The 11,106-nt window shown below is 37.3% G+C and overlaps 1 protein-coding gene and 1 pseudogene across 1 annotated transcript; one reads left to right on the plus strand and one right to left on the minus strand.

Annotated features, from left to right (window-relative positions):
* Window positions 1,611-2,594, minus strand: LOC109826533. Its single transcript, XM_020393563.1, has 2 exons — window positions 2,033-2,594; window positions 1,611-1,981 (listed from the first exon to the last, which is right to left on the minus strand). The coding sequence occupies exons 1-2, from the start codon at window positions 2,592-2,594 to the stop codon at window positions 1,611-1,613; spliced, it is 933 nt and encodes a 310-aa protein (XP_020249152.1).
* LOC109826534 lies at window positions 4,385-7,292 on the plus strand (annotated as a pseudogene).

Consider the following 11,106-nt stretch of genomic DNA (forward strand, 5'->3'; position numbering starts at 1 on the left):
GGCTCATCAAACCCGTTGATGGCTGAGAGTTTACCAAAAATCCTATAAATATGAGAGTCATTGACGCACCAGCCCCCATTAGTTGGTCTCATGACTTGAGCATCTAACAAACTTCATGACAAGATCCATACATGCAGTTGAATCAGCTTTAACAGTTGGTCCTGCAGCCCGAAATTTGGGACCGCCACGCTCCAACGCCTTAAGAGTTTAAACTGTGTAGACTCCAGTTAACGTACGAGTATAAACTGTGTTAACATAGGTCAACGCACCGATGGCTTCGCCAAAACAAAACTACGGATATGAACTCCGACGAAGATGATCAATTCAAAGTCAACCCGATAGCACGAGCTAAATTCAGAAATTTACACACCAGCCTCAGTTCAAGACTTCAACAACGGTCAGACGATAAACGCAATATCAAAAGAACTTCATCTATTCGACAAAATACTGAATAAAATTGGAGACTAAAGAAACTAAGAGCAGAAACCAATTACAGGTCTTATCACACCGATTGAAGGTTGGGTCTATTATGTCCAAAGTATTCCAGTCTCTTCTATAAAAGAAACGAGACTGAAACACTTTGGAGGAGGTATCTGTAGGCGTCGAAAATTGCCTATGGGTTCCCACACATAGTTCAAGACAAAGAGAAGATGATGAATAATATCATCCAAGTCAAAGAAGTTTTTCTAATGACGATGAAAAGTATTAAGAGAATCGGTAAAAGCGCACAACTCAACAAATTGACGAAACACGCGTAAAGGAGAGAACAAGCGAACCGAAGGAATTGCAAACAACCAAAAAAGTCAAAAAAAAAAAAAAATTGGCCAAGTGACTCGTATATAGCCGAGTCACCAAATGGTGACTCGCATAGCTCCGAGTCACCATGACTATCTGGGCCTCCCACAACACGGATTTTGATGTTTTATTAGAATTCTTATGTCCTAGGATCTCCCCAATTATTCTGAAGTTATCCTTAAGTATGCCTAGGCGGTTATCAACTACAGATAACGTCAAAACACTTGATCTTATTAGAAAACACGGCGACAAAAGCCTATAAATAGAAGCCCAGGGTCTTCAATTGGGAGGATCTAAAATCTGAGGGCGAGGTGCTGTCCAATTGAACAGTAGACCACAAATTTCAGAGGAGAATCAGCGAATCTTGGCGAACTTTTTCATAAAGAAAAAAGCCTTCGAAAGATTTGAGATTCTTTCCCCCTCTTTCCTCCGGATCAAACTTCGTTTTGATCTCGAGAAGAGTCACAATCTCGCTTGGTCGTGATTGTCACTGCTGCGATTGTTTCCTTTGTAAAACAAGAGCATAATTACACTTGTTAACCGGATCTGATCTGTGGCGGTCCACAGACTAACACGTCCCTGGCACAGGCAAAGATCCCACGCAAAGCAGCGGGTGATAAACTTCCTCTGCATTTTTTTTGATAAAGTTGTAATCTTATTTTTCATTGTAATTAAGAAGATCTTATAAAAAGATCAACTTTTCTTTGTTTTCTTCAAACTTATAATCGATAAACGGTGTAACAAGTTTGATGATAATGCAAGCAACTTTTGACAGAAATAAAATGCATACAAGTTCAAACACACATATCAAAGATTCAGTCACAAAGACCAAAAATATGTAAAAATGGTGATCTCGTTCCAGGAAAATAATAATTAGCCCAGTTCTGTGGGCTCATATTCAGCATTTCATTGAAAGCAATAGCTGACTTATTCTTGAGCTCGTTACATTCATTATGATAAGCATGCATTGTGTAGGCATAGGCAGCTCTCTTCATAATATGAACACAGTCATCCCTAAGTGGTGTTGATAACCCTTTCTTTGACAAGTTGTTCTTATAATTGGCTATTAAATGGCGGATGCAATAACTATGACATGAACATGGGAAGCAATTCTTGACGGAATTTTGAAGTCCTTTGTCTCGATCAGAGATTATAACCAGCTCATCATTTGGAGTATATGGATCATCTGAAATGTACAATACATCACAAATGCATTCGAGGAACCACTCCTAATTACTCTCATTATCAGTTCCACAAATGCAGAGAGCGACATGAAACATTCCTCCATCTCCATTCAAAGCAGTAGCAACAAGTAGAGTTCCTTTGTACCTATCAAAAAGATGGGTGTCATCTAAGAATAGAATTGGTCTACATCCATCGACAAAACCCTTCCAACAAGCATAATATGAGATAAAAAATCTAGTAAAACTGCCACCTTCGTATTCTAGATGGATGATTGATCCTGGGTTAGTTTCCATAACTTTATCCATGTACCATCTAAGTTGTTCATATGAATGTTTTGCATACCCATATAACTCCTGTTGAGCAAGCTCTTTCCCACACCAAGCTGTTCCATAGGGGATATCAACACCAAACTCTCTTAGAAGCTTCTTTTTAAGATCAATTGCACGATAGGTGGGTTGTTCTTTTAGTATGGATTTCACAATATTTGCAACCCACTTGCGAGATGCCCGTGGATGTCCCTTCTCTCCTATGCCTCCTCCGAGACAACTATGTGCACGACCAATTTTCTTCACATAAAACAGTTTGTAGTCTCTACGACGGTTACAATGGACCATCTATTCATAATCAATACCTTTGCATTTTACTATCAATCTTCTAGGTTCATTTTTCAAATAAGCGAAGTTAAAACCGAGTGCAATTGAGTAATTTCCGAGACTTTGCCTTAGATGTTCAATGTCATTAAATTCTTGTCCAACACTTCTAATGTCATGATACCATGAAATAGGAATCTGAATATTGGATCTCTCAACTTCAGGTAATGCATTTTGTGAATTGGATGGATTATGCAACGAGGATGCATGTTGTTCTGAAAGAGATATGGTAGGATTCCTGCAAACATTAAGTCGTTACCTTATTATATTAGTAATTAGAAACATTAATAAAAATTCTTGTCTAGTACTATAGCTAATTGTCGACATATTATATAGTCATAATTTTTCTTTGAACTATAGAAAAATTAAATAAACATGGATTAATTTTGTGAAATATGGACCTTACAATATACAATAAGTTCTTACCGTATGTGAATGGTGTTTGCCTCTAAACCAAATAATGTATCTCGATCTATGTCAACATGCATCTTAATTATCTTCTTCTTGCAACTTAGATGTACGTCGAACATTATTGACACATCGACGTCATTATGGACACATACAAACAATTCTTCTGTATACGGGAGTTCATAAGTCAACTTCATTGGGCTTAAAAAAAAGCAATTCTACTTTGCACCTCAGCCACTAAATTACTAAAAGTCCCCTTGATATTCATTGGAATCAAATGATTGTTTTCTCTGAAGTCCATTATTGCACAATATAGCTCTTCATCCATTACTGAAGTTCATAAAAAAAAGTAGGGAACTTAACTAACAATCAAATATTACCAAACAAATACAAGTCTAACCTGCATTTTCTTATTGTATATGATATAATTCAACATCGACATTCAATATGCAATTCTCTACGTTTCTGCACAATATAATTCAATATTCATTCCTAAATATTCAAAGACCAGATTTTTCTACATTCTATAGAAATGAGGAATAAATAGTTTTTATTTTTCGTGTCAAATAAAGAAAATATAGAACTTTTACATTGCTCAGCTTTTTTCATAGCACTTTTTAAAGAAAGTATAACACTTTCCTAACTCTCACTACACATGATGTAATCAACAGAATTAGAGTTTTTTCATGAGAAAATAGTATTCTCAACACAATAAAGGTTTTCTTATTTAAAAATTTAGTTTTTTTAACAAATCAAGATATTAAGATGAGATCTCAATCACTTTATAGTTACCTTCAAATGTCTTCTTTTACTGTAAGAAACGAACATGAGATCTCAACCACTGATCTGATGTCAGATTAATGTCTTCAATGAGGAGAAATCTACTTCTTTATTACTAAAGGAGAACAACAAAAAAGTGCTGATGAACAGTAAATTTTATCATTATCCACGTATTTTACTTCATTTTTTTATTTATTCCCGTAACTGATGCTAACATAAAAACTTCCTAAATAAACCACCCCACCCCCCTCAGACCGCCCACGTTCCCCATTTCTCTCTCTCTCTCTCTCTCTCTCTCTCTCTTTCTCCTTCTCCCCCTCCCCTCTCTCTCTCTCTCTCTCTCTCTCTCTCTCTCTCTCTCTCTCTCTCTCTCTCTCTCTCTCTCTCTCACGTTCCCTATTTCGGAGTCTGAGTCCTAAAGGTGACTATGATCTACCCGATCACATTAGCATCATTATACCGAGGACCGAGTGGAGTTCAACGACGTCATGCTCTCATCCAAAAAAAATTCTCAGTTCTTCTCCCTCTATCGATCATATATCAAAGCAAGCTTTCACCATTTACCGATGGCGTCGAGGTACTGGATGGTCGCCCTCCCCGTCCCGAGCTTCGCCGCCTCCCTCTGGAGTCGCCTTCAGGACTCGGTCTCCAATCAAACCCTAACCTCTCAATTTTCATAATAGTACAAAATTGCCAGTCTGAGTAGAGTGTGGGCATCAAATTGAGGGAAATTAGCGGCTACTAACCGGAGATTTTGGATGGGGGTGACTAATTCAAGATGAGATATTTCTACAAATCAGGTAATTTTTCTACAAAATTACCATCAGGCAATTACCATCAGGTCATCGGATTCAGGTTTGGGATTGAAGTCGCAGTGCCCTGTTTGGATCGATCGGTGTTTGCCTGAGGAGGTAATTTTCGCTATTTTTTTTATTTTTTTTCATCAATTTGAGTCTGTTTTCGAAGGACTTTTATTTTTAATATTGAGGTAGGTTGGGGTAAATAGCAAGTTTGGTTCCAACTTAAGGGATGAATGAAGTTAGTTTATTTTTTACATTGTAAATGGTATCAAATATGAATGCTTGGTATATGTTCTTTGGATCCATAATCTTAAGGATCAATTTTTTTGGTTTTGTACAAACAGAGAATATAGAGCAGAGAGATAAGAAAGCGAATTAATTTGTTGGTTTTGTACAAACAGAGAATATAGAGCAGAGAGATAAGAAAGCGAATTAATTTGTATCTAGAAAGAGAAAAATGAAGCGAGCATCTCTGTCCTATACAGAGAGATAAGAAAGCGAATTAATTTGTATCTAGAAAGAGAAAAATGAAGCGAGCATCTCTGTCCTATAAGGAGAATGGTATCCAAGAAAGTTAAATAAAATCTCCTTTCTCTTTTAAAACTCTCCTTCCTCCCTATATTCTCAAGCACAAAGGCAAAATCCCTCCTATAGCTTTAGATTGGTACGAAGGCCAATCCCTCCTATAGCTTTAGATTGGTACGAAGGCCAATCCCTCCTATTTCTTTAGATTTTAATTTCTTATATATATTTGATCAGTAAGCCACTTACCTCTTTGTTCTAAACCACATAGCCACCTAATATATCTTGAATTCTTGACATGCAATGCTCATCTCATTGAAGATCCGTGTAGTTTTTTTACTTCAGGGGCTTCATAATCTCCGTGACTTGTAGTAAAATGTTAATCTCTACATCCTGTGACAGTGTTACTTAGTCTTAAAGATGCATATGAAGAAGCATTGAGAAGAAATGATGTGAAAGCCATTGTGGTTACAGGTAGCATGACTACTCAAATTACTCATCACCCATTGTACCCTGACAAGTTATTTTAGTAGGATATGATTAGGCTTACTTTATGTGCAATTATCCAGGTGCAAGAGGTAAGTTTTCTGGAGGTTTTGACATCACAGCTTTTGGTGGCCTTCAAGGGGGAAAGAAAAAGGAAAAACTTTTTCAATTTCAGCTCTTCATACTCTCAGTCCATCTTTTAATTTAAAATTGCTCTTGACTCCTCTATGTCACGTTATCAGTGGACCAACCGAAGGTTGGGTTTATTTCAATAGATATCATCACCAATATGTTAGAAGGTAAGTCTCAGATCTTTTTCATTTTTGACATTGTTCAACAATATTCAGTTATTGTAGCTGGATAGGCTTTTACAATTTCCGTCCAATTGACTTCAGGTGCAAGAAAACCATCAGTGGCAGCTATTGATGGTGTAGCTCTTGGCTGTGCTTAGAGGTTGCAATGGTATGTTTAATGTTTGTTATAAATATCTGTTGACATCTGTTTCATGCATGTTTAGGGTTTTAAGATTGTCTGTAACATTTGTGAATAACCAGGCATGCCATGCTCGCATTTCTACGTCAACTGCTCAACTAGGCTTGCGCGAACTTCAACTTGGGATTATTCTAGGATTTGGAGGTATTCTGTTAAGCATGGTAGATAGTAGATATAATATGCTTCTTGCATAGTTTGCAACTGTCAAAATACCTGTCATGTTCAGAGCTGAAAAATCATGCCTTATTGAAGTAAATATTTTGTATCCTGTTTGAAGTTCAACTTCACATGCTACTGCAAGGGGGTGGAAACGAACCAAGTAACTAATAAACAGTTCGGTTATTATTCGTCCAGATATTCGGTCATATTCGATTCAGTTGTTCATTTCATAGTAAATGAATATCTTTTAGTTTTCGGTGCAGAATCGAATAGGATTTGACCAGAGGTATATTTGATTCGGTTGATTATTAAATATTCATTTATGTTTTTCTACTTCTAGATTATTATATTGTATTATCTTTTACATGTGCTAATTTTATAAATATTCTTATTTATAAGTATTGTATTAATAATATGTAAATGTACACTATAATAATTCTTTATTGAAATATCATAATAACTGTCAAATCGGTTTCAGCGAATTAGATCAGAAAATATCAGATTGTACTTGATAAGAATAATATACATTGAGCTTCAATCTTATAATTTGTCAAAAGGTTTGATAATATATATATTGGTAAGAAAATTTTCATTGTTTCGTATTTTCAAGAACGATTAAATGATACTGAAAGAGATATATTTGATACAAATACAATTTATTAGTTCTTTCTGATACTGAAAGAGATATATTTGATACAAATACAATTTATTAGTTCTTTCTACAAGAGAAATGATTATACAAATTTAAGTATTGATTGATTTGATACAAATACAATTTATTAGTTCTTTCTACAAGAGAAATGATTATACAAATTTAAGTATTGATTGAGTAGTACACTTTTGAATTTATTTACAAGATTGTTGAGTAATAAGTTTGTGAGTATTAAACTTTGAGTGTGCTTTCTGAATTTCTGCAGACGCGTTTTCTTTGAATGGACATGAAGGTGCTTCTGTTTCCAGTAAGTCGTCTATGAAGTTCAAGATGAATCTGCAAAAATTACTTTCATTGTTATGAACAAGGAAGCTGAAAATTTAGTTAAAATACCAGCTCAAGAGGTTGCGCAAACAATAAAATATGTGAGTACATATTCCTCTTGAGTATTTTGATACAATTTATAATTATTTAAAACAAATAAAGTATGTGAAATAAAGTATGTGCCTAAAAAAGTTTGATTCATTGCTCAGGTTAATGGCAGAGAAGGTTTCTCATAAGTGATAAAGCCATGTCTGGTAACAATTTAACTCTACAAGTCAGGTAACAAATTTCATTATTTGCATTATATCTACTACTTCATATCTAAAGCATAATACTTTATTTTGGTAACATGTTCAATATTTGTAGAAAATCTTTTAGAAACCGTGCTTTGCACGGGGCTAAATACTAGTATTAATAGAGGAGAGAGACTTCTCAAGAAGAGAGGAGAAATTAATGGAGGAGAGAGGGAATGAGAGAGTAATTGAAGATGAGTACCAAATTGGGGGTTGGTGAAGTAGGAGTGTAGCCCGCCCTTTTCTCCCGCCATCGTCGTCATTAATGCCCTACTGTTAGCGATGATCAGAAGAAGAGAGAAAGGGCAAAGTCAAGTTTTTCAATTTTGGGGAAAATACCATATAGAGGTAGAGAGGTATAATGAACATTGGGTTTAAAACTAAGTCATATGGGTATAATGGGTTTACTGGTCTTTAGTAAAGTGGGTGGGTTTTTAAATAATTGGGAGTAAAACTTTGGATTAAAAGAGAAAAACCATTTTCTTAATAATTTAAGAGATATTTTGATATTTTTCAGTCAAACGGTGCCGCATCAGATGCAACAATGTTAACGTTCAAAGAATAGTGAAGAATACCTAAAATCGACTATTTACTATGCACGTTAATGCTATTAAAACTGGTCCTTAATAGATCTTAGCTGTGCAAGCTGAAATAGCCGCTTACAAGTGCGCATTGTTCCCTTTGGCTGATAAGGTCGTCTTGCGACAAAAAAGTGACATCCCAGAGCAAGCCCGAAGCAATCGGTGAGTAATAAATATTATATCAAGATTCTGTCGACTGGACTTACCAACTTTTGACTTTCTCCGCCGAAAATTTAGTGTCGTTTATGATTTGTGCAATGTGAAAGTTCCTCTTCTTTAGTTGTCGGTACCTAAAACCATCGGGCCACACTAGCGGGTTCGAGGGGGAGGGTCCTGCGCGCAACAGCAACAAATAATTTTGGTTGCCACTGTGCAAAAGATAATCATCAGGTGACACGTGATACGAATGCCGACAATTGTTTTGGGAACTTTTGCATGTGCGTCATTTTTCTTCCAAAGGTAGTTGGCGATTGGAATGTTAAGGTTGATACACGTACGGTCAATGTGTTATTCGCTAAATACAATATCAAGAGCTCTTAGCCTTTTCCTTCCTTTTTGTTAGTTTTGGGGGTGGATTCAAACCTCTGACGGCGGAGGAGCTCCGACGAGCTCCGACGAAGCTCGAAGCCCAGGCAAGATTGTCGACGACCAGATGCAGGCGAAGCTCTCGAGCAGGCGAGCTTCGAGTTGGCGATCTCCAGGCGACTTCGAACAGGCGAGTTGAGGAGATCAGACGCAAACTTCGGGCAGACGCAGACCTTCGAACTCGGCGTTTTTTGGGTGGTTCGAACTCTGCGTCACAAGGATCCGAGCTCTGCGTTCGCCTGCCCCCCCTTTAGCTCTGCGTTCGGCTCGGAGTTGGCGTCAAAGCGGACGCTGGCGACAGGCTGTCGCCAGCCCTCCAACTGCGCCTATATAAACCCCCTTTTGCCTAGGGTTTCGCTGCTGATTCTTCCCCCTCTCCTCCGATTTCTTCTTCTCTGGCGGCGGCTGCCCTAAAATCGCAGAGGCGATTTTTCTCCAGCTCTCAACGGGAATTTTGAGGGGAGATTAAAAGAGAGATTAAGAAGAGAGAGAGGAATTAAAGTGGGGTTTATATTGTGGGGTATTTATTCTCAAGTGAGAATTGAAAGGGTTCATACCCTTTGATTATTAACACTGTAGCTACAGTGTTTATTTGAGAAATCTCAGTTTTGAGATCTGCTCCTAAATTGTAATTTCTTGTTTGATTAATAAGAAATTATCTGTGTGGTTCCCGAGGACGTAGGCAGTTGCCGAACCTCGTAAATCTTGGTGTACTTTTTTCTATTCTGCGTTTCCGTTGCATTAGGGATTTAGGCGTTAAATTCCCAACAACTGGTATCAGAGCGTAAAACGATCTAGAGTAAGTCAGATTCAAGTGGGAGCCATAGCCGCAGATGAGGGAAAAGTGAGAATAGAGAAGTTTGATGGATCAGATTTCGGATTCTGGAAAATGCAGACTTGTTTGATTAATAAGAAATTATCTGTGTGGCTCCCGAGGACGTAGGCAGTTGCCGAACCTCGTAAATTTTGGTGTACTTTTTTTTATTCTGCGTTTCCGTTGCATTAGGGATTTAGGCATTAAATTCCCAACACTTTTTTGGGTTAATTTAAGGAAACCTGTTAAATTTGTGGTTTTTTAGATAAAGCCTTTTGCTATTTTAGTTTCACAAACCCGCCGAAGTATATAAGGGGTTTTGCACAGAACCCTCTTGGACTCCTTTATTCTCCCATGCATCTTGGAAGTTTTTTCACATAAACCTCCGACGCAACATCCTTGACACGTGCGGAGCATGTGACAGAACATGACGAAAGTAATCTTAAGCGACAAAAAATTAAGGGAAATAATTAGAGAGTGATTTTTTAGGCTTGAGGGGGTATTTTCATCTTCTATAGACACACGACACGAGGCACTAACACATTGCACTTGATAGTAGTGTTACTTTGGTGGGCGTTGGGGGGATGCTAAAATGAAAAATATTTAAGGGGTTAATGCAATAAAAGAATTCCAACGAGGTTCACGTCTAGAACCCCTCAAATTGTGAGGGGTTCTGTGGAATTATATTAGGTAAACGGGGTTATATGCAAAACCCAATGTAAGAGGTTTTTCAAAAACTAACTTGCGTTATTTGCACATGTACGTCTTAAAACATGGGTGTTTGCAAAAATGCCCTCAATATCTTAGTATTTGCAAAACTACCCTCAAATCATCAACTTGGTGCTAAAAATGACTATTTCGTTCTACATTGCGATTACATATTAGCTTATCAAAGTTGATGATTAATTACTTTAAGGGTAATTTTGTTCTAAAATAGAATATTTGCATGGTAATTTTGCAAATACTAAGATCTAGAGGGAATTTTTGCAAATACCCATGATGTAGGGTGTATACAAAACTCCTTTTTTTTTAATTAACGGGATCATGTCTGTTTGAGCATCTCCCTCGTCTTCAAACATAAGTCTTCTATTCACCGTGACAAAGAGGAGCACTAGGGGCACACCTTGGGACACACTCCCAACCACATCCCTCACCCGCTACAGTGCAGGGGGGTCCCACTTGAGATTTTTTAAAAAATCTCAAGTGGGACCCCCCTGCACTGTAGCGGGTGAGGGGTGTGGTTAGGAGTGTGTCCCAAGGTGTGCCCCTAGTGTTTTTTTTCAATTTAACTTAGCCTTGTCCACTACTATATAATATATTAATTCAACACGGAATAGGCAAAAAATAAAATAAAATGCAACTGATCATCATGACCCAAAGCGAAACAGAGTGCCAATTTACCCATTAAATCACATTTTACACATACATTCCTCCGTTAAGGATAAAGAGATCACAGAGACTCAAAGCAAACAACAAGCAAAGGAACTACCCAAATACCAACATCAAGCCCTCATCGAAATATTCTAAGGATAATCCTGAGCAACCGGCTCGTAGGAGGTAATGAACACGTCCCCATAAAC

Source organism: Asparagus officinalis, chromosome 10 (assembly GCF_001876935.1).
Source record: "Asparagus officinalis chromosome 10, Aspof.V1, whole genome shotgun sequence".
Taxonomy (NCBI): domain Eukaryota; kingdom Viridiplantae; phylum Streptophyta; class Magnoliopsida; order Asparagales; family Asparagaceae; genus Asparagus; species Asparagus officinalis.

What these genes read in the sequence shown, in the direction of transcription:
- LOC109826533 (XM_020393563.1), bottom strand. Translation starts at nt 2,594, where the DNA reads ATGGTCCATTGTAACCGTCGTAGAGACTACAAACTGTTTTATGTGAAG. An exon ending in TTGTGGAACTGATAATGAGA is followed by an intron (nt 1,982 to 2,032) that starts GTAATTAGGAGT and finishes TGTACATTTCAG; the next exon opens with ATGATCCATATACTCCAAAT.